Raw genomic sequence first — 23,664 nt, 5'->3', positions numbered from 1 at the left:
TGAATATGAGGTCCATGCAACACCAAAATACCAACCCCTAACAACTAAAAAAAAAAAAAAAAAAAAAAAAAAAAAAAACACCCCGTGGTCACGGACAGCTGTATTGCACAGATTTGATCCCACTCTCTTGGTGATCTCATCCAGATTCATGGCTTTAAGCTTCATCTATGAAGATGACCCTCAGGTTCTGAAACTCCAGCTCAAACCCCTCCTCTAAATTCCAGACTTTTATATGCAGCTGACTGCTTGATGGCTCTGTTTGGATGTCTAATGTATCTCTCAAAACAGTCCCAACCTGAACTTCTGATCTTAAGCACTCCTCCCACAGTGCTTTCCAACTGGTCAGTGCTCAGGCCAAATACTTTGATTTCATCCTTAACTCTTCCCTTTCCTGTTGTCCCTTATGTTTATATTCAGTAAGCAAATTTTAATGGGTGCCTTTAAAATATAAACAGAATCCAACCACCTCTGACTACTGTCTTTGCCACTATCCTCTCTCACTTGGATTACTGCAATAGCCTAACTGAGCTCCCACTGCAGTCTACTCAAGCCTCCTCGGATCACACCAGTCCTCTGCTCCAAACTCCTTTCTCAGCAGAGGGAAAAGCCAAAGTCCTGAGAGTTTCGAACCAGTCCCTTGGCAGACTGGCTGGAGCATGTTCCCACCTCAGGTGTCTGTACTTTCCTTCTCTTACTTTTTCTTGACGCCACATCTCTCTGATCAAATGTAACTGCCTGTGAGCCCTTGCCTGACCACAGTACTCAAAACTTCAACCTCTAGCCCACACTGGAATGCCTTTCCCTTCCTTGCTTTACTTTTCTTCCTAATACTTATCATTATACATTTTAAAATGTAGTTTTTCTCCCCTAATGAGATTAATGAACTCCAGGAGGGCAGGGATTTTTCTCACTGTTGTAGGACCGAAAACAGTCCCAGGCCTATAGTCATTCAATAAACAACTTTTGAAAAAAAATGAACTAAAAGTCATCACTTCCCCACTTCCACCCCCCCCCCTCTACTGAATGATTGTAATTAAAGTCACACAAAAGTTCTTGGGTAGAAAATAAAAGCAAAAGACCACTACACATTAGTTTGTCAACATGTAATGCCCTGGGTTTATTTTGTGAGAATTCTATCACAATTTTTCCAGGTGGGATTAAAAACCTTAAGGATAATGTATGCCATTGGACTGGGCATTCAGACTTCGGCACCGACAAAGCCCTAGCAGTGTCTGTCAGTGCCGTTCTCTTCACAGAAGAGAGGTCAGACATTCCCAGAGGAAGGCACCCGGTATTTGTGGCTCTGGCCTTGCAGCCTTCTGGAGAATCTTAAAAGGAAAAACGCTGGCTGTTTCTAGAAACTGGAATGATGATACACGTATAGCAATTACTGCATTCTTCTCCCTCATATCCTTTTGTAAGAACAAGTAAAGAATGAAGTCTTCCAAACAATTTGACAATAAAAAAGTACAATTTTTTTGTGCTAAAAAAAGGGCAAGACAACATAAACTCCAGTTGTAAGGACTCCATTTGCATACTTGATTTAACACTTTTTGGTGTGGAAGGAAATGGGATTACTGGGCTGTTTGTGGAGCAGCAACATAACATTAGTGCTTTAAGTACCAGAAACTGCCCACAGCTTTGTGGGCAGGCTGGGGATGGGAAGATTCAAGAGACTTCATTTTTAGCTTGTTACTTGTCCTAAGACAGCAGACCAGGAAGATCCCCATTTAACAGTACATTCCCCGTTTTTAAAAAAACTGATGCCTTTTTTTTTTTTTGTAAAATTCTGTATGTATGTCACCATTTTTTTTTCACATGATACACAGAAAACTCAAGGACCCAGAGGGGAACCAAGTTATGTTATACCATTTACAAAATACCAAGGAGTCCACAGCTACCTAACACATTTACTACAGCACAGGAACCAATGAAGGTACAGTGTACAAAAAACTGTAAACACGGCACAATAAATAGATAAAACAGCAGGTTCCGCACCATGCACATGATGTGATGACACTTCATCTCTATACAATCTCACATCTCACACTCTTTGTTGCAATTTATTTCCCTCCCACCCTCCCACCCCCAAGTGCAAAGCATCACAAATGAACATTTCTGTATTCAAGTAACATATATACAAGGGTATTACAAATATGCAGTACTGTACAGATAATTGCTGTATTCTTAATTTACAGATGTTGATTTTTTCCTATTAACAGTAAGAAAAGAAAAATTGAAGCATGAGAGATGAGCACTGCTGTCAAGTCCCCACAGCTGCCACAGAAACGCATGTGCTGCATTCCGTCATCCCTTGCATTCAAAATGCTACTGATGCATAGCACCTAATCAAGTCCCCAGGCTGCAGTTCCACTCCTGAGGAAGCTACGTCACCTCCATCGCTACTGTATTGTCTGCTATGTTGTTCAGTGCTGGCTTTTCTGATTCATGATTTTCCCTGTTGAAATAAAGGTCAATCAATTACTTATCTATGATGAAGACTATCTTCCCAATAAAAATTTTGATTGTTTTTTTATAACAGGAAGAAATTTGAGTCTTTGGGAATAAGACAGCAAGTAGAGAAATATGAACCTTCATATCAACTTTTATGTATCAGGAATATATGCTCAGAAATCAGGCTAATGCTGACTATAAATTCCATGGTTATGTATGTTACCAACTATAGCGGCACCCAAGCAACCTAGATGTTGAAAACACAAAGAATTCGCAAGTTTTAGTAACTGTAGTTTTAACTTCCACTTCTATTAAACCTTTTAAGGGTTTTAAAAAAGGAACACATATGACTGAAGTTCATATCAAGACTTTAAGTCAGGGTTCTAAATATTCAGGGTTGAGTAGGACAGCTGCTTAGCTAGTAATCAGAACACTAGGGTTTTAGCTATTCTATCACCTAGACTGCTGAGTGTCTTTGGAGAAGTCCGTTAACTTCTCTAGATCTCCCAGTTTCCTCATCTTTAAAAACAAAGGAATAAATGATATACAAGTTCCACACACTGCAAATGTTCCACAGTTATACAATTGTATAGCAGTAGAATCATATCACATACATGTCAGAACTATGGCTGATTGATTAGCCATGACCAGACCCAGAAAACTAATAGGAATGGCTGGGTACTGAGCAGACAATGACTATGACTTAAGTCCAGAGCATGGCTTTGGAAGCTAAAGGCTACAACCTGCTGCTACAAAAACCCTGCTCTTTCTCTTCCTCCTGACGGAGGAAGTCTATCAGTCTGGCATTCAAGGTCCTCCACAGTCTGGCCATCTTCTGCCATTCCCATTTCAATTATTAAGCTTCCCAAACCTACAGAAAAACCAGTTTACCTTTTAACTTCCAAACACTTAAATTTATCCAACTTTGTTCCTTCACTTAGCACATTCTACCTACCCGAAACACTCTTTCTTCCCCTTCTCTTTGTCTAAGCAACTACCCCAGATTGAATCTGATCTTATTTTGTTAGAACATTCCCTGAATCCCCTTAGTGCAAAAAGATGTCTCTTTATACTGAAATTATAGCCATCAACCATACAATGAATTTGACAAGCATATAATGCTTTGTGATACCCTCTAGAACAATTTACACCTATTACTTATAGTTAACATTATTTAGCTTTTCATACTTTTATGCTTGTCTTCCAACTAAACTGAAAACACCTGTCTTTCTCTTTGTGTTTTCCCCTTAGTTCCTTGTTCACAGCAGGATTTTAATTACCGTTATGTAATGGTAATTACCATTATGTAAACATAATTACCATTATGTTTTAAATATTATTAAAACATAATAGAGCCTGAGCAAAAATTCTAAACCATCTATTAAAACCCAAAAGGGCAAGTTAGCATAGAAAATAATGGTTTGATTAAAAGTTGACCTGGCATGAATTCTTTAAGTCTTTACATTATTAAGAATAGCTTAGCATACTAGTGATTGGGGAGGGTGTCCAATCAATTCTAACTGTTTACATGAGAAGCTGTGCAAAAAAATCATAAAAGAAATATTCTAAAGAGAATTTCTTATATCCAAAGGTATAAGAAAAATAAGAGCATTATAAGCCATTGTTATAGTAAGGAAGGAATGTCCCAAATCATATAGGCAATATTTACTATACCATTTAGTTCAAATGCTCAACGAATATTAAATTATAACATTTGTTTAGTTCTTAAATAAGTAATCGATGCTCATCTATACATTTTAATGTATAACAGGAAACACAAAGAAATAGGTAAAGAACAATGCCAGAGGATTTAAGTTAGATCTCATATTTTTCAGATAGTTTAGGCTTAAAGTATCTACTCACCTTGGAACTGAATCTACAGAGGATGAAGGTGGAACCTTGGAAACTTGACAGTTTGCCGCGGCAGCCAGCTTTAAGGCAGACGACGGAACAGCACTCAAAGTCCTAGGTATGTGTCGTGCACTTATTGGGGTGATAGAGTTTACAGTGGCAACTGACGAAGGTACAGTTAATCGAATGTTGTTCCCAATCAGAACCTGAGTTGTTGCAGAATTGGCAGCAGCTACTTGATGACTCAGCGCACTGTGGGAACTTGAAGTCTGTGTAATGTTTGAAGGCTGTAACAGAGTCGAGCCTGCTGTCGAGGGACTTGTATGTGCAAGTGCTGTTGGTGTAGTGCTACTGAGGTGTAAGCCCTTGTATACTCCTAGAGAGAAAAAGAAAGAAACATCTCAACAATGTGCAACTTTGCTGTTTGTATTACAGATTATAAACATTATAAACATAATCAAAACAATTTAAACACTCTCTCTGTACCTGAGGCTGGAAGGACGCCATTCACCCCAATTCCAAGCACCACATCATCCTTCATCTTGAATCCCATCAGTTGTTCTGATGTTACCAAAGCAGAAGCAGCAAACTGAGCACTAGCAGAATCCAGAGTCTTAGAAACAAAACCCTAAAAATAAAATACAATGGGAATCTAATCAGTATCACTTAGTCTTAAATGAATATTAAAGCTAAACTGGCATACCAAAATCAGCTTGAATACAAATGAAAATGGCAAATTACTGACATCTCTTCTTTTTTTTTTTGAGACAGAGTCTCGCTTTGTTGCCCTGGCTAGAGTGAGTGCCGTGGCGTCAGCCTAGCTCACAGCAACCTCAAACTCCTGGGCTCAAGCAATCCTCCTGTCTCAGCCTCCAAAGTAGCTGGGACTACAGGCATGCGCCACCATGCCCGGCTGATTTTTTCTATAGATATTAGTTGGCCAATTAATTTCTCTCTATTTATAGTAGAGACGGGGTCTCGCTCTTGCTCAGGCTGGTTTCGAACTCCTGACCTCAAGCAATCCGCCTGCCTTGGCCTCCCAGAGTGCTAGGATTACAGGCGTGCGCCACCACGCCCGGCCTCTTCATCTCTGACAGTCATAAATTTGAGGAATCAAAAGTAGTCTTCTAACTCAAAAGTTATATGTTTTGACCTTAATGTGTGACTATCTGATACGTACTAGTCAATTACCAAAATAAGCCTTCTATAATGTGAAAACAGCAAACCTCCAACACAAAATGTTGGACAAGAAATATGCTAGTAAAGCATTTCAGTTCAGTGATTTCCAAACACATATAATGAATAAATAAATGCGTAAACTTTCACCTAACTTACACATACATATACACACAAACCAAGGGCACCTTTGGGATAGTAAGATAACCATTCCCTCAGAAATGGAAGTAACAGAATATCACATCATAATTTAACCCTAAAAGTGAGAGGCCTCTTAAATTTTTAAAAATGAGTTTTTCCTGCCAGATGTTTAGAGACTCAAATCTCAGCCTTTAGGCCCTAAACGTTTTAAACGGAAAACATTTATCATGCTTTAAGGCTTAAAAGGGATCTCTTTCAATAGTAAAAGAAGATATTTAGTATAATTAAAAAACAATCTTAATAATAATAATTGAAGCGCCGAAGATAAGGAGCTGGGTGGGGCTATATATGAAAGAGGTACATTAACAGATTATAAGTCATACTTGAAGATGGCATCTCCATCTCATTCAACTATGTTTTTTACTTTTACTTTTTAAAATAGGGAGCAGAGGCAACAGCTTCCATACTCACCTGTAATGTTCTTTCTAAACCCTGTATATTCAGGCGAAAGCCACTTTTCTGCTGGTTAGATGCAAGGTTCTATGACAACAGTTGGTAATTAGAGATGAACTCTGGTGGGAAACAATGAGGGATAATCATAAGACAGACAAATCCCTCACCTGTGAAGTGTTGGTGGAGGAATTGCTATTTGCTTGCTGTTGCTGAATTTGTGCAAGCTGCTGTTTCTGCATTAGTGCCAGTTGCTGTTGATGTTGCTGGTATTGTTCGGCTGTAAATGCTGAACATAAAATAAGGAAACACTTTATAAAGTGCACAAATGTCATATATATCTTACATTATTTAAACAAATTCAGCATTAAAAATTGTGGAGAATTAAAGCATTTGACAAAGGTTCAAGATCATGCTAAACATCACTTTCAAATGAAAATTTCAGCATTTCTGTTACCACATTTAACAAGAGTGACTTTAATTTAAAAAAAAGAAAATTAAATTTCCTGAATTAAACATAGGAAAGAGAACTGCTCACTTCCCAAGTTTCGATACCAATTCCCAAGTTTATTTTTGTAAAGCTGTGACACTTGTGCTAGATAGTATACGAAGGTAATATCAGTTTTTTTAATCCAGAGTTGGAATTCAATTTTGTGCTGAGCTTGAGAAGAAATTCGCTAATTATTATTTGGTGTCTATTTTATCCATATTACCTTCCCAAAGCATTCAGGTGGTTCCTGATAGTTCTGTGTTTATATACTAATTGTTCTATATATTTTCTAATTTTAGTCATTACAAAAATTTCCTCTATATGAAAGATTACAATTGTTGTTTTATTACCTTTAAAAAAAAATAATCCATCCTTTAAGTTTAACAGAAGAAAAGAGGCTCCAATGTTAAGGTTAATTAATTTTCCCCACCCAATTAACCCACCTGGAAAAAATCCAGTCAATAAGAACGGAGCTGTTTGTGTTGGTTTACTGTACAGAATGATGTCTGAGGAAAGACACTGTGTTATGCTACTTATGTTTGTCTATGGAGAGCTCAGTTCTAAAAAAAACAAACAAAAAAATGTTCATTTATTACCCCCCCAAAAAAGTGTGTGCAGTTTTTAAAAGGAAACCTTTTTCTTTTCCCCCTCTTTTTAGCCAATTAAAAAAAGGAGGAAAAAAAGCACATACAATCACAGTACCTTTGATCTCAAAGGCTTTAAGAAGCCTATGATGTTTGAGTAAGAATTATTTTAAAACAAAAAAAGGGTTATCATGCATCCCTGGGTCCTAGGGAGTCTATAAGTCATGCAAATTTCCTCAATCTAAAAGTTTAATGTTTTCAAAATACTGTCGCCTAATTTGTTGTTAACTGCAGTTTGATAATTTATAGTATCACTTCATCAAACTTTATATTTTGATGAACTAGAAAATTATAAAATAATATTCATTCAGGAAAACCTCATTAAGTTATTAGTATCTACACAGGCTCTTATACTTGAGCTGAACTAAGTTCTTGGGCTACAAGGGCAAAAAAGTAATTTCTTGTTGGAAAGATTGTAGTATTGATTTTCTTATTTTGTGTGTATGTTACAGATCTGTTTAGCTGGTATCTGTCCTTTGACAGGTTTCTTTTCCTACTATGTTTGTAATTCACATAATCTATAGAGAAGTCTTTTTCTTTCTTTTTTTTTTTTTTGAGACAGTCTCCCTTTGTTGCCCAGGCTAGAGTGAGTGCCGTGGCGTCAGCCTAGCTCACAGCAACCTCAAACTCCTGGGCTCAAGCGATCCTCCTGCCTCAGCCTCCCAAGTAGCTGGGACTACAGGCATGCGCCACCATGCCTGGCTAATTTTTTCTATATATATATTAGTTGGCCAATTAATTTCTTTCTATTTATAGTAGAGACGGGGTCTCACTCTTGCTTAGGCTGGTTTCAAATTCCTAAACTTGAGCAATCCGCCCGCCTCGGCCTCCTGGAGTGCTAGGACAATAGGCGTGAGCCACCGCACCCAACCTAGAGAAGCCTTTTATAGATAATAGTATGATTCCTAAATATTGACATAAAAGTAACTTCCTGTTAATATGACCACTTCCATTTAACAGAAATTTGCATCAAAATTTGAAGAAAATTGACAAAAGTCACTGCTGCCCTGAAAGAATGTTCATAATTAACATAGTATTTATCCTTATGTTTAAAAAAATCACAAAAAGCAACTGTTTAAACCTTAACTTACTAGATACTTTTGTCAATATGTTTTGGGATTTACACTTTAATTTCCTAATTTGAGTGTGTTGCCTAATCCTTGATTTTTCCAGTAGGAAATGCTCAGTAAATTAAAGAAAAAAACTCCCCATTTTTGGAAGGTCATCACATGTAAGAAAAACAAGTAGCATTCACTGAATACCTATATACAAAACTCCATTTATATGAAATGAAAGTATTCTTTTGTAGAACTTTACTGATGTGCAATTAGAAATAAATTTGAATAAAGTTCCAAATATTTTTGCTCTATTTAAATTACCATCTTAATCCTGGGTCTCTGAGGGTCTTGTGAATTTCAATTTTTTTAACTTCTTCTTAATATATTAATAGATTTAGAAATAAAAATGCAACCAATATTTTAGATCACTTAACTACTCAACATTTTAGATTACTATGCTAGCCTATTTCCTAGATACTGCTATACTCTATTGGAGTTCAGTTATGAGGCTTTTCCTGGGTATTTTTGGTAAACGATAAGGAAGAAACACACGAGAGCAACAACGATAAGGAAGAAACACACAAGAGCAACAACCTGGAAGGAACAGCTGGTAATAAAACCACAGGTCTAGGGGCCAAGTGACCTTGAGTTTTAGTCCTCAGCTCTATCATACCTAGCTGAGTATTCTTGGGCAAGTTATTCAATCTTTTGAGACTCAGTATCTTCACCTAAGATGTGAAAGAGATTAAATCAGGTGATCATTAAGGTCCTTTTCAGCTATGAGATGCAAAGACTTTATATTTCTTCTGAGAAATGAAACTGCAATCCAAAAGAAGGCAGTGTGAATAAATAGGAAAGCTTGGACAAAGGTGAGGCAGTAAATTTGTGCAAATACAATCTGGACTGGATTTTACATGTTATTTATTCAGAAAAGCCTTCGGGTGTTTATCCTGAGAAGCCCCTAGGTCATGATACCATTATAACTCAAAAGTCTAACCAACTGCTAAAGGAAAATAAGACAAAAATGACCACACCTCACCTCCCTAAATCTCCATGAATGGATTGAGATATCAAGGTATAAAGTTCTGAGGTATGTCTACCTCCAGTTAACGGTAGTCAAGTTTGTAATTCGCACGGAGAGGGTCAAGATGGTTATTGTTGAAATATGACCAAATCTAGAATAAGAATCATTTCATAGTATCAAAAAATGTTGAGGTTAGGAGGGAGCTTGGTGATTCCCTCCTCCGTTTTTTTTTTTTTTTGAGACAGAGTCTCACTTTGTTGCCCAGGCTAGAGTGAGTGCCGTGGCATCAGCCTAACTCACAGCAACCTCAAACTCCCGGGCTCAACCAATCCTCCTGCCTTAGCCTCCCGAGTAGCTGGGACTACAGGCATGTGCCACCATGCCCGGCTACCCTCCTCCAATCTTTAACACTGAAGATGAAAAAACTTCTTTTTCTGTCTAAGGTCAAACAGATTAGTAGTAGTAGAAAGAATAAAAAACCCAAATCAATGAGATTTTAAATTAAAAAAGAAATAGCCAAAAACTCTTTTGGATTTAATATTATTTACAAGAAATAATCGAACATTTTATGTACCAATAGTATGAATCAAGTGCTTAAAAAAAACTCATATGTAGAGTAACTTACAATTCTACGTAGAGAAGAATTATGTGTGGGATATGATTAAAAACTAAGAATGTTTAAATGGGAACTGGGACTGGGGAAGGATGAGAGGATTTCAAATATGTGAAGAACATTATGGTGCTGGGGACTGAGTAATCTTAGTATGCTTTCATGAGCAAAACAGGAACCTGTAGGTTTATATTTAAACCAGCCTGAGCAAGAGCGACACCCCCGTCTCTACTATAAATAGAAAGAAATTAATTGGCCAACTAATATATATAGAAAAAATTAGCCGGGCATGGTGGCACATGCTTGTAGTCCTAGCTACTCGGGAGGCCGAGGCAGGAGGATTGCTTGAGCCCAGGAGTTTGAGGTTGCTGTGAGCTAGGGTGACGCCACAGCACTCACTCTAGCCTGGGCAACAAAAGAATTAGAACATATCTACATAGCCACATATCTCCTATTCACTTATGAAGATGAACTAAATCTTTGTTGCAGATTCTGAGAGCTTAGGAAAATGACTTACAATGCTGATAAAATTTCACTGGGAATTCAAATCCTGAATATAAAATTGTAACTTAAAAACAAACCACTTTCTGTTTTCAGTCTTTCTAAATTACATATGGACTCTCATGTGAGTCTTTTGTAATTATGAAAGATATTAATTCTGATATTTGATATCCCATAAACCCAAACTGAATAAACACTACATTTTTTTTCGGGTTTCTTTCTGCATGTGTATGTTTAATTTATGAACAGAAGGTCAGGGAGGGGGCACTGATCTCCCCATCCTTCCTGCCGACGCTTGGGCCTTGAGATGTACAGGATTACTTTCCTGAATACTAAATTTTTAAAGATGTTTTTGTGAATTAAAAAAATACTAGAAAACTGTATTTGGAAACTGTACAAATAACACATTAACTAAAGATTATTAAAAATAAATAATTTATCCTTAAGTACCAAAAACCTAGCCTTAGAAATTCTGAATTAAAGTACATTAAGTCTTGCCAAGATCCTTAACATTGTGTTATTTATTTTGCTGCACAGTGCCCAAAGGACTAACCACTCAACACCACAAAACTAATAAGGCTACCCATTTGGTTCCAACTCTGCACAACAATGTCCAAGACTGGGAAGTAAAAAATAACTAGAAAAGTTAGTGTGTTAAAGATCATGCACTTTATAAATGGACTTCTGTTATCATCATTTATAATTTTCTATTTAAAAATGAGAATAAAGAGGCCCTTATAATTATTTAGAAAAGGAAAAATCAGCCCAGAGGGTATCACTATGTCACACTGTAAGTAAATATTAATATTTATAACAATTGAAGAATAAAAAATGGCTAAATTATAACCCACATAATTTGGCTTATTAAGTAGCAGGAAACTGACTTATAGCACACACAAAGGTTAAGTTCTAAGTTGAACTTAACCAGTACAAGTTGACCATCCCTAACTGAAAATCCAAAATCTGAAGAGCTCCAAAATTCTGAACAATTTGAGCATTGACATATGATGCCATAAGTGGAAAATTCCATACCTGACCTCATGTGGATGGGTCACCATCAAAATGCAATGAACATTTTGTTTCATGCACAAAATTACTGCATGGGTCTTATTCCCAAGATATCTCATTATGCATGTGCAAATATTCCAAAATCTGGAAAAATCCAAATCTGAAACACTTGTGGTCTCAAGAGTTTCAGATAAAGGATATTTGACCTGTATAGTCAAAATTAAGCCTCGGAAATTCCTTTAGAGAACACCCTGGTAAAGACTCTTTCAATAAGCCCAACACAGCCAGTTTTTCTCTGGTATCAGACTAAATCAGAGTTTCTTTGGGTAAGTAACAGATGAAATAGTTTGGTTTATATTTGGGAGCCATGCTGTATTAAAAAAAAAGTTATCTTTAAAACTACAATTATACTGAATGAGGTTAAATGCTTAAGCTATGAATAAAGTGGCAATGCAGGCAGTGATGCTGCAAAAGGAAGAACAGATTCACTTTCCCCATTCTAGGCTCATTCTGGAGAATATATTCTTTCAGTAGAATTGTATTTAGAAGTCTGTACAACATTTCAACTACTAATTTTTTTTTTCCTTCAGGGGCCTATAGTTGAATTCACCTAGTTAATTGTGCATATGATACGACTGCACTGTAATATACTTTACAGAGCATAAAGAGAAAAAAGCTTTAGGTATTTGGAATATTCACAAATATGAAAGAATAAATAGTGTTACCCTATTAGTCTGTAAGCATCTATTCACTAAGTATATAGGAAGATCTAGCAAAATTTGAGAAACTAAAAACAAGCACTACAGAGAGAAAAAAAGATACCCCCCCTCCTTTTTTTTAAAAAAGAAGAGTATCTATATATAGGGGGGAGGAAATGATTGGTAAGAAAAACTACAAGGTTACTAAAGACCTTTTTTCAGCTAAACTTTTGGTAATGCTTTTATTTTATTATTTTATTTTATTTTATTTTATTTATTTTTATTTTATTTTATTTTATTTTATTTTATTTTATTTTATTATTTTATTTTATTTTATTTTATTTTATTTTATTTTATTTTATTGACAGGGTCTCACTCTGTTGCCCGGGCTAGAGTGAGTGCTGTGGCATCAGCCTAGCTCACAGCAACCTCAAACTCCTGGGCTCAAGGGATCCTCCTGCCTCAGCTTCCGAAGTAGCTGGGACTACAGGCATGTGCCACCATGCCTGGCTCATTTTTTCTATATATATTAGTTGGCCAATTAATTTCTTTCTATTTATAGTAGGAGTCTCGCTCTTGCTCAGGCTGGTTTCGAACTCCTGGCCTCGAGCAATCAGCCTGCCTCTGCCTCCCAGAATGCTAGGATGACAGGTGTGAGCCACCACGCCCGGACAATGCTCACCTTTTAAATGTTCTTTGGCAAACACAAATCAAATGGGTTTTACAATTGATGTGGATATGCCTACTTAAGTAGTACAGCAAGACAGTTTACATAAAAAAGACCATTATAAAATCCTTAGGAAGTTGAAGTTATATACTTCAACTTTTCTATTTTAAGGGGTAGAGCAGATTAGGATTGATGAAACATGTCTATTTTCTTTGAAAAGTCTCAAAAATTTTATACAGCTTAGAAAGCTTAATTAACAGGGAAAAAAACTACTGTAAGTTTACACTGTTAAAATCTCTATACTAGCACTATATGTAAATCGTTCTTCATTGAAAATTTCATTATTGTGACTTTTAAGAGGATAAGAGAAGAACTGGCTTTTGGTGATAAAGACCCTAAAAATTAATGGGATTTATAAATAACATCTTAGGCCTCAGAATAACTGATTGTCTTCTACTTGATTTCTGAGGTATGATTATTTTTCTCATGAACCGAAAGACTTACATTTCATAGAAGTACAGGTGACCCTTGAACAACGGGGTTTGAATTGTGTGGGTCCACTTACACATACGTGGCTTCTCTTCTGCCCTGCCACCCTGAGATGGCAGTGCCAACCCCTTCTCTTCCTTATTGGCCTGCTCAACATGAACACCTTTATGATGATCCACTTCCACTTAATGAATAGTAAACATCTGCTCTTCCTTAAATTTCCTTACTAATGTTTTCTTTTCTCTAGCTTACTTTATTGTAAAACTATAGTATACAATACATATAATATATAAAATATGTGTTAACTGACCATGATACAGGTAAGTAAGGTTTACTTACTTACAGCCAACAGTAGGTAATTAGCAGTTAAGTTTTTGGGGAGTCAGAAGTTATACCTGGATTTTTGACTGTGTGAGGGGGGTTGGTTCCCCTAATCTCCAGGTTGTTTATGGGTCAACTGTATCTTTTTTAAATCACCAAATAAATTAGTTTATGGAACATTTTTTCTGGAGATCTTTAAGAAAAAGAGAAATTTTTCATATTTCTAAGGCAGTTTAGCTGTAGCCTACCAGGTCATTAGGGAAACAGAGTAAATATCTTTATAGTCCTTTCAAAATCTAAATTAAAATTTTATCTTTACAAAAATCTGTAGTAACATAACAGTGAGTTTCTATAATCTATATGCTTCACATAATACAGACTTATGCTTTAAAACAGAAAGCTAAGATTACAGGAATATTTTAAAGAGACAGCATTCATTTTATACATATTTCACATTGTAGCTATAAGAAAGATATTATCTGAAAATATATCCGAAAATATTAAAACAACCCTTTAACTTAAATATTATTCTCTGAAAAATTGGTTTCTCTCATAAATTATTCTGAATTATTGTGTTAACACATAAGGTTAAGCAAATCTACTTATTTGCTGGTCTCTACATTTAAGCTGACTAGGTAAAAGACTAGAGAAGTGTTCAACCATAAAACAATTAACAATTTAGGGCCCATTTTCTTTTCATATTATTTGAAAATATAATGAATATTGTGGTTCACAGACTGCAGTCAAGAAATAAATGGTAATAAACGACTTTTGTATGTGGGTATGTTTATTTTTATTTTATTTTTTTTTTTTATTTTTTTTGAGACAGAGTCTCGCTTTGTTGCCCAGGCTAGAGTGACTGCCATGGCGTCAGCCTAGCTCATAGCAACCTCAAACTCCTGGCTCAAGCAATCCTCCTGTCTCAGCCTCCCGAGTAGCTGGGACTACAGGCATTTGCCACCATGCCCGGCTAATTTTTTTTTTTTGTGTATATATTAGTTGGCCAATTAATTTCTTTCTATTTTATAGTAGAGACAGGGTCTCGCTCTTGCTCAGGCTGGTTTCGAACTCCTGACCTCGAGCAATCCGCCTGCCTCGGCCTCCCAGAGACCTAGGATTACAGGCGTGAGCCACCGCGCCCGGCCATGGGTATGTTTAAATGCAGACACATACACACAAGTGCCTACAGCAACAGGATTGAAATAAATACTTAGACTTAGGTCTTTTTTAAAAACTGTTTTGACAGAAAAGGACTTTTTTAGCCATAAATCCTGCAGACCCCAACCCAAGCTGCGGCCGGTTAGGAAACAGGCTGCGTAAAATCACAGCCTGAGCTCTGCCCCACCGACCCCACACCTTGACCCCTGGGTCCATGGAAATACTGTCTTCCATGAAACTGGTCCTTGGTGCCAAAAAGGTTGGGACCAGGGCTCCAAAAAGAAAAAAAAAAAAAAAGTCAGTGGATTAACTAGACATTTCTACAGGAATGTACATCATAACAATAAACATACCAAAGTGTGCTGAGCCACTGCTACTTTTACTTTGCGTAGAGGTACTGCATGTCTGGGTCCCAGGTTGTGCTGTTCCTGTTCGATTTATACTCCTATGTAATTTTCTACAGGAGAGTTCATCATTGTCACTGTCATGTAGGGATGGTGTCCGAGGCCTAAAATGCCGCCATCTACGTGATTTTATATTGACTAGTATCTGACTGAGGTCTTTAGAGAAGGTTTTGTCCGAGGTATTTGTTTCTGAGGTATTGGCAAACTGATTGACTGGAGAATGCTGTGGTGAGGAAAGTATGTCCAAATCCAGATGGCGAAACATGCTGTTATAGTCTGAATGAGCTCTGTCCAGTAAGACCCTATTAAAAATAAAATGTGAAACATATATTTAAAATAGCTATTCAAAGATTATATAAAAAAGGTTTTTCTTTCTTTTTCCCAACTCCCAAAAAGCCAACTCATACTGAATATTTAAAAGCTACAAAGTTGATTACTTCAGTATTTGGCTCTTTTTTTTTATTTTGGGAGACAGAGTCTCGCTTTGTTGCCCAGGCTAGAGTGAGTGCTGTGGCGTCAGCCTAGCTCACAGCAACCTCAAACTTCTGGGCTCAAGCGATCCTCCTGCCTCAGCTTCCGAAGTAGCTGGGACTACAGGCATGTGCCACCATGCCGCCTGGCTAATTTTTTCTATATATATTAGTTGGCCAATTAATTTCTTTCTATTTATAGTAGAGATGGGGGTCTCGCTCTTGCTCAGGCTGGTTTCGAACTCCTGACCTCGAGCAATCAGCCCACCTCTGCCTCCCAGAGTGCTAGGGTGACAGGTGTGAGCCACCGCGCCCAGCCAGTATTTGGCTCTTACAGGCTAAAATCTCACTTGCTAATAAAGGTTCTTTTTTCAAATTATTTTCAACCAAAGAGTTTCACTTCCATTTCAAAGCACCAAAACAAACATTTTATAAAATTTTGCTGACATATTTGTTTCATATTTAAGCAAAAACTACATTCTTTTTTGGTGGGAGGGGGAATGAAGGAAAAAAGCAGTAGAAGACATGTGATATTACATACCATTAAAATTTCTTGTAGACAAAATATTTGAGATCTATTACTCTAGAGGGAGATTGATTGATTGATTTCCCATGAAGGGACAGGGTCTCGCTCTGTTGCCCAGGCTAGAGTACAGTAGCATGATCACAGGTCACTGAAGCCTCAAATTCCTGGGCTCAAGCAATCCTCCTGCCTCAGCATCCTGAGTAGCTTGGACTGCAGGCAAGCTATTTTATTAGTTAATACAGTAGCTGATATAATATAAAATACCTGGCAAATCCAGCTACTTTTTAAATAATTTTGCGGAGACGGGGTTTTACACTCCTGGCCTCAAGTGATTCTACCATCTCAGTCTCCTAAGTTAAGGGGATTATAGGTGTGAGTGCCTGGTTATAGGATATATTTTTATGCTATTTATATAAACTTTACAAATGACTCCATCTTAACATGCTAACAATGATGAACGCTAGTAATAAAGTATAGCCAATGTGAATTTTTACTACTACTGATGTCAACATAATGACATCATAATGAATAAATAAAACGTATTTTAGTTCTCAGATAATTCTAAACTAACATTTAAGAGATTAAAACCTAAAATTAAAAACTAAAAATGAAAGAAACCTATATATAATCTATTAATTTATTATAAATTATACTCTCGGGTTTCTTTCTGAAAGCACCTGGATACCATTTTCTGTTTTGCCTTTTGATTTTTTTCTATATTTATACATTAATGTCTTTCCTTTTCTTTGTGTCTATGTTCTATAATTCCTTTGCTCCCTCCATACAAACAACTTCTCACACAAAGGCATACGGAGTATAGAGGAGTCCTATCAGGTTTAAAGAAAGGAAGGACAATTAGATCCTGACAGGCTGGGATGCCAGGATAGGTCCTGCACAGATCCCTTTCATTGATGAGCTAAGCTATCCATTATGTTAGTTAAGGTGACAATTCTGAGTACATTTTATCTCCTTTCCCAGTATGTCAGAATTCTTAAAATACCTTTTTGTAGTTTCTTTAACATAATACAACGTGTGCAATCATGAACTACAGTTGTTTTCATCTGTTGCCTTTTCTCAGAATTCTCTATCTCTTGATAATTTATCTGAGGTTTTCAATCTTGGGGAGAAAAGGTTTTCAATCCATTAGGGGACCCATTAGTTAGGCATTAAAAGCTATGATTGTGTAAGAACCAGGTAGCAAAGTGGCAAAACTATTTTAGTCAACAAATCAGGTAAGAACAGCAAACAGGAGCTAATGAGCTGTTTGAAAAGATTATCTGGCTTTAAACTTTAGATTTGATTACCCAAAATATCCCTATACTAGGAAGGAATACGGAAATATCTTACCTTCCACCACGCCCAACCCGTCGTCGTGCAAATCCAACACACCTTTGGGGTACGGTGAGAGTAGTTAAGCAGTATCTATAACGCACATCCCCTAATCCTCCATCTTCAGGACTTGTCCAAGGCCAGTTGCCAGTTTGGTCTAAGTGAGGCTTGAAAAAAAAAATCCATATTATTTTATTTTGCCAATTAGAGGTAAACAGTTTTTATTTAAAAAGAGAGTCTGACACTTACAGCATAGTACTGACAGCCTGCTTTCCTACGGAAAGCAAAAGGACCATCAGGATCATTCTCTTCCTCAGCTTCTGAAGAGCCAGACAAAACCTTTAAGTAAAATAAATAAAGTAGGTCAAATATGTGACTTCCTACATTCCTCCCCTATATTCGTAGAGAAATTCTTAGTTTTACCTGGGAGAGAGGTTCTTCGTCTGAGCTGGGAAAGTCATACTGATTCAAATCTTTAGAATTGAAGACTGGCAGTGCAGCAGGACTCGTCTGTTGGGGGGTAGCAGCAGACGACGGTAAGACTTTGGGCTTCTTTTCATATTTCCGTTTCGGTCGGATAAGATCGGCTTTATCTTGCTGCAACAAAATGTGAATTAATTATTCACCAGAAACCATGTTCAACAAACTTGCAGTTTGTTTTTTTTTTAAATTTAAAAAACAAGTTTATTGCTATAACGAAGGCATTCATACTCATTAAAGACACCAGAGTCTTAATGTTTGGCCACCTTCTATTGTAAAGTCTTAGAAAAGCTGGCCTCGCAGATGGCCTGTGAAAGCATGAATACGTCCTACAATCTAAACATTATCCTATAAAACTATCTTGTTTCCATTCAAGCAAAAGGAGAGAATGTAAGTTCTCTAGCTTCTGAAGTCCTATAACTACAATTAGTATTTACCACTGGCTTATCTACTTTTTCTTAATTTCCCATGAAAATTCTAGGAGAAAATTTTTAAAAAGCGATGTCTCATACTTACTCTCAAGAAATAACAAATCAATATAAGGACAATAATAATGAAAACAATCTTATATACATACAAAGCAAACTACAGATAACTGTTAACATAGTGGAAAATAAAGCCATAATGCTGAGGGGTTATAGCAATACAGAGCTGTAAGGATTTGCTAGTTGAACAATGAAGGCTTTTGGAGTGGTGAATTGTGAGCAGCTTTAGAGGATAAAGATATGAAATCACTAAATAGGGGAAACACAGGGATAAAACACAAAGGCAGGAGAGACTGAGTTGATGGAACACAGCACGTATTAGAATATGTATTGCTGACGACAGCAAAGGTTAACAGTATGGATTTGATATGCAGGCAATAATAGGTAAGGAAGAACAGATAAAAATTATATTTGCTGGGAAGAAAAAGATCATGGCAAGTATCATGGTTATTTAAATATACTACATATTTATGTTAAGTTGTATATAGTTCATGGCATAGTTTTTTAGGAGAAGTTAACTATTTTTTTTTTTTTTTTTTTTTTTTTTTTTTTGAGACAGAGTCTCACTTGTTGCCTAGGCTAGAGTGAGTGCCGTGGCGTCAGCCTAGCTCACAGCAACCTCAAACTCCCTGGGCTCAAGCGATCCTCCTGCCTCAGCCTCCCGAGTAGCTGGGACTACAGGCATGCGCCACCATGCCCGGCTAATTTTTTGTTTTTTTTTTCTATATATATTAGTTGGCCAATTAATTTCTTTCTATTTATAGTAGAGACGAGGTCTCACTCTTGCTCAGGCTGGTTTCGAACTCCTGACCTTGAACAATCCGCCCGTCTCAGCCTCCCAGAGAGCTAGGATTACAGGCGTGAGCCACCGCGCCCGGCCGGAGAAGTTAACTATTAAATACAAAATGTCCAATTTCAAATCAAAAGTTTAGTTTATTATATCTCATACAAGAAGCAGTACAATTAATCAAAGTATGCACCTAAACTGTCAACAAGTCTTGCTATCTTAAAGGTAGCTTGTTTATGCCTGCAGCAAAAAAGTCTGGAGAGTGAGTGTGATGAAATCATGAAAGGCATTTTCCACAGCTTGTTGAGAATTGAATAGTTTTCCTTACAAATGATCCAAAGCCTGGAAGAAGTGGTAGTCAGTTGGTGCAAGGTCTGGTGAATGTGGTGGATGGCAGAGTGTTTCCAAGTCCAGCTGCTGTTGTTTGAGAAGTGTTGTTTGTGCGACACATGGTTGAAGTGTTGTCTTGCAAGGAGATTGGCCTGTCTCTAGTGACCAATCTCAGCTGCTTAATCACAAGCATCCACATCATTTCATCCAACTGGTTGCAGTAGACATCCGCTGTAATCAACTGACTGGGTCTCATGAAACTCTAGTGGACAATACCAGCACTGGACCACCAGACACCATTAGCTTTTTTTTTGAGACAGAGTCTTGCTTTGTTGCCTGGGCTAGAGTGAGTGCTGCGGCATTAGCTTATTAGCTCACAGCAACCTCAAACTCCTGGGCTCAAGGGATCCGCCTGCCTTAGCCTCCTGAGTAGCTGGGACCACAGGCCATGTGCCACAATGCCTGGCTAATTTTTTCTATATATTTCTAGTTGTCCAGCTAATTTCTTTCTATTTTTAGTAGAGATAGGGTCTTGCTCTTGCTCAGACTGGTCTTGAACTCCTGACCTTGAGTGATCCTCCCGCCTCGGCCTCCCAGAGTGTTAGGATTACAGGCGTGAGCCACTGCACCCGGCCCCATTAGCTTTTTTTGATGAATGTTTAGTTTCAGACTGTTTCGGCACTTCATCTTTATCCAACCATTGTGCTGAACACTCTTGACTGTCAAAAAGAATCCATTTTTCATCACACGCGACAATACCGTCTAGAAATGGTTCGTCTTTATGTCGTGACAGCGAAGAAACGCAAGCTTCAAGACAATCTCTCTTCTGACACTCATTTAATTCATGCGGTACCCACCCACCTATTCAGTTTCTTTACCTTGCCCATTTGTTTCAAATGATCCAATATTGTTGGAATAGTGATGTCAAACCTTGCTGCTAATTCACACATAGGTTGAGATGGATTCGCTTCCACTACAGCTTTCAGCTCATCATTATCCACCGTGCTCTCAGGTTGCCCATGTAGCTTTTTCAAGATTAAAATCACCAGAACAGAACCTGTCAAACCATTGATGTACTATGTGTTCATTAGCCACATCCTTCCCAAACACTTCATAGATATTTCAAGCTGTCTGCACAGCATTTGTTCCATAATGGAACTCATATTTGAAAATAAGATGAATTTTTGACTTATCCATGGTTTCACAAAAATTGCTCTAAAAAATTTGAAAAATAATCACAAGCCAAACCATGCATTTGAAAGAATGAGGATGTACCTTCACGATAAAAATAAAACAAGAAGTGTCAAAGTGAAATGTCAGAGATATCAACTGTCTGACTTATTAAGGAAATTGGACATTTCATACTTAATAACCCAATATAAGGCATTGCTCTACAATTTCTTCTGCTGTACTGACAGGACAAACTTGAATCAAAAGCTTGCTATAGCAGTGCAAAATATTATTTAAGAGTTAATACTAATGGTCAGCTAGAATAGTACTGTAGTGTGTTATTATCTACTACTTTTCTTACAAGTATAATTCAAAAGCTTCATCTTATTCAATAAACTCTGGGATCCAATTACTTAAACTATAATAAAAAGTATCAATATAACAGAAGCCCCATTAATAATTGTCTTAATTTAGAATAATTTAAAGTAAATCACTTTCAAGTGTGAGGGCTCGCACTTCTGGCACATATAGAAGAAAGTATAGAATAGGCCAATTAAAAGAATTTAATCTTAAAATAAAAAATCTGAAAGATAATACTGAAGTAGTTTACAAAGTCAGACAAGGGTACCACAGAGTTAAAATCCTAAAAGTGGGAAAATTCTATTAAATTTTAAAAATATAGTTAGGACTAATAAATATGTACAAATACAAAATTCAAATAAATTATGTACTTTTTAAATATAGGAAATATTTTGCAGCATACCCTTAACTTTCTAGATTATCCAAGAGAATAATTCTTTATTCTCCTACCCACCCTTCCACCACTATTTTTTTAATCAAAATGTCTATGTATTCTCACAAAATAGTCTCTGGCACTGCTCAATATGACAAAAAATAAATGAAAATAAAAATTCCAGGCTGGGGCAATCATCACTCTAACTGGTAACTGGTATGCCAAATTGTACATTCAGGTTTGAAGGTCTGTTTCACAATAATAAAAAAATTGCAGAAACATGATATTAAACAACATGGGAGATAAAACTGATGGTAGACTCACCCACTCCCCAAACTGAACCCATATGGTGAATATGGTGAGTTTTAAGTTTCATGAAGAATTTCACACAAAAATTACATAACTTACTTTTTCCACAGATGCACACTTCCCATGAAGGTGCTACTTAATTCACTGCTTTATTTCCCTTCACTAATTTTATTTCTCCTTAGCAATTTTATTCTTTACAAGTTATGAAGTATTTGATAAAGTACTAATTTGCCAAGTATTTCCATTTCTGAACAATTGTCTATATTACAAACTACTAAAAAGAGATACCTGTTACTTCTTACACATTGATGTGTCCACAAAAGATGAGATATATTCATTCTATGAGGAGGGATTTTATGTCCTTCTCCCTAAACCTCCATATTCTGTATGAATTATTTCAATCATAATCTATAACTAGTAAAATATTCCTTTTATTACAGTAATAAAATCTTCCCTTTATAAGAACATAATAGAAACAAAAATAAAATTTTAATTATAAATTTCTGCTTTTCTTCATAATATGACATAATCATGAAAGTCTTACAGCATACTTCATAGTAGGGTTTATATGTATTTTTCTTTTTTACGCTTACTCTATTATCACGAAAACTTTAATCACCTTATTAACTTTGAAATCCTTCACATCCATTGTTTCCTGATGTTTAAACTGACTGCTATTAGCAATAGGGATGATGGGGATGGCGTACGTAGGTTTCACTGGTTGTCTCTGTGCCATAACCTCAGACATGATCTCTCCATTGTAGTCACCCAAATTATACCTACAATTGTAAAAAAAAAAAAAAAAAAAAAGATTAAAATTATATATATTCAATGTATATAATGTGCTGTTTTGACATACATATATTATGAAATGATTACCACAATCAAGCTAATTAATATATCCATCACCTCACAGTTACCCTCTGTGTGTGTGTGAGATGAGATTACTTAAGATATACTCTTTCAGCAAATTTTAAGTATACAATGCACTTTTATTAACCATGCTGTACATTAGGTCTCCAGAACTTACTCGTTTCTTAACTGTAAGTTTATATTCTTTGATCAACATATAAAATATATAATTTTTACTTGTCAATTATACCTACAAAGCTGGAAAAAGAAGAAAGTTTAAAAAGTTAGCTTTGTGAGTACTTTTCCTTATATGACCATTAATAACTTACTAGGGTATGATTATAAACATCAGTGAGACCTAAGGCAAGATTACAGTTAAACCATGACTATTGGCTAAATGTCTACTAAAATTAAAGAGTACATAATTCCTTTTATTTCTTTCTTCTACTTGTTTGGATTATCTTGGCACATACATAGATGACTGTGGAAAACAAAACCAAAGGTTGAAATTTTTTTTTTTGAGACAGAGTCTCACTCTGTTGCCTGGGCTAGAGTGCTGTGGTGTCAGCCTAGCTCACAGCAACCTCAAACTCCTGGGCTCAAGCAATCCTACTGCCTTAGCCTCCCGAGTAGCTGGGACTATAGGCATGTGCCACCATGCCCGGGTAATTTTTTCTATGTATTTTTAGTTGTCCAGCTAATTTCTTTCTATTTTTAGTAGAGATGGGGTCTCACTCTTGCCAAAGGTTGGAATTTTAACTTAGCAATTTTGGTGAAAGATTTGGTGGAGTTGAAACTAATACCTAAAATGGTGCTGAGGAACTTTCTGCTAATTAGAATTGCCTGTGCAATTTTTTTTTTCACTTCTTTTTATTTTTTCCCCCAAGGCTAGATAATTTAGCCTGTGTAATTTTCTTATTTTTCTAAAAGGAATCACAAGAAATTTAATAATGGTTTTCTGTGGGGATAGGGACTGAGAAACAGGGCAGGTGGCTTGAAATTTTCATTGTGCACCTTGCCAAACGGTTGAGTGTTAATATTTATGGGCC

At 36.5% G+C, this 23,664-nt stretch overlaps 1 protein-coding gene across 4 annotated transcripts in view; it reads right to left on the bottom strand.

The window, feature by feature from the left end:
- Positions 1–1,088: 1,088 nt before the first annotated feature.
- Positions 1,089–23,664, bottom strand: part of EPC1 (enhancer of polycomb 1) — a 95,479-nt gene continuing 72,903 nt past the window's right edge. For 2 of the 4 annotated variants that reach the window (XM_012783561.2, XM_012783558.3), the window contains exons 6-15: positions 22,383–22,542; positions 17,893–18,066; positions 17,719–17,808; positions 17,488–17,636; positions 15,094–15,446; positions 6,243–6,361; positions 6,094–6,162; positions 4,792–4,933; positions 4,318–4,681; positions 1,089–2,458 (exon numbers count right to left, since the gene is read on the bottom strand). In XM_012783561.2, coding sequence (XP_012639015.1) covers positions 2,386–2,458; positions 4,318–4,681; positions 4,792–4,933; positions 6,094–6,162; positions 6,243–6,361; positions 15,094–15,446; positions 17,488–17,636; positions 17,719–17,808; positions 17,893–18,066; positions 22,383–22,542 — 1,693 coding nt within the window. In that variant the 3' untranslated portion in view covers positions 1,089–2,385. The remainder of the gene's footprint in view (positions 2,459–4,317; positions 4,682–4,791; positions 4,934–6,093; positions 6,163–6,242; positions 6,362–15,093; positions 15,447–17,487; positions 17,637–17,718; positions 17,809–17,892; positions 18,067–22,382; positions 22,543–23,664) is intronic. The other 2 variants (XM_012783567.2, XM_012783559.2) reach the window with 1 other exon arrangement.

This window comes from Microcebus murinus, chromosome 25, assembly GCF_040939455.1.
Source record: "Microcebus murinus isolate Inina chromosome 25, M.murinus_Inina_mat1.0, whole genome shotgun sequence".
In the NCBI taxonomy this organism is placed as follows: domain Eukaryota; kingdom Metazoa; phylum Chordata; class Mammalia; order Primates; family Cheirogaleidae; genus Microcebus; species Microcebus murinus.
The sequence above is the reverse complement of the archived record's forward strand: the minus strand, read 5'-3'. Positions and strand labels throughout refer to the sequence as shown.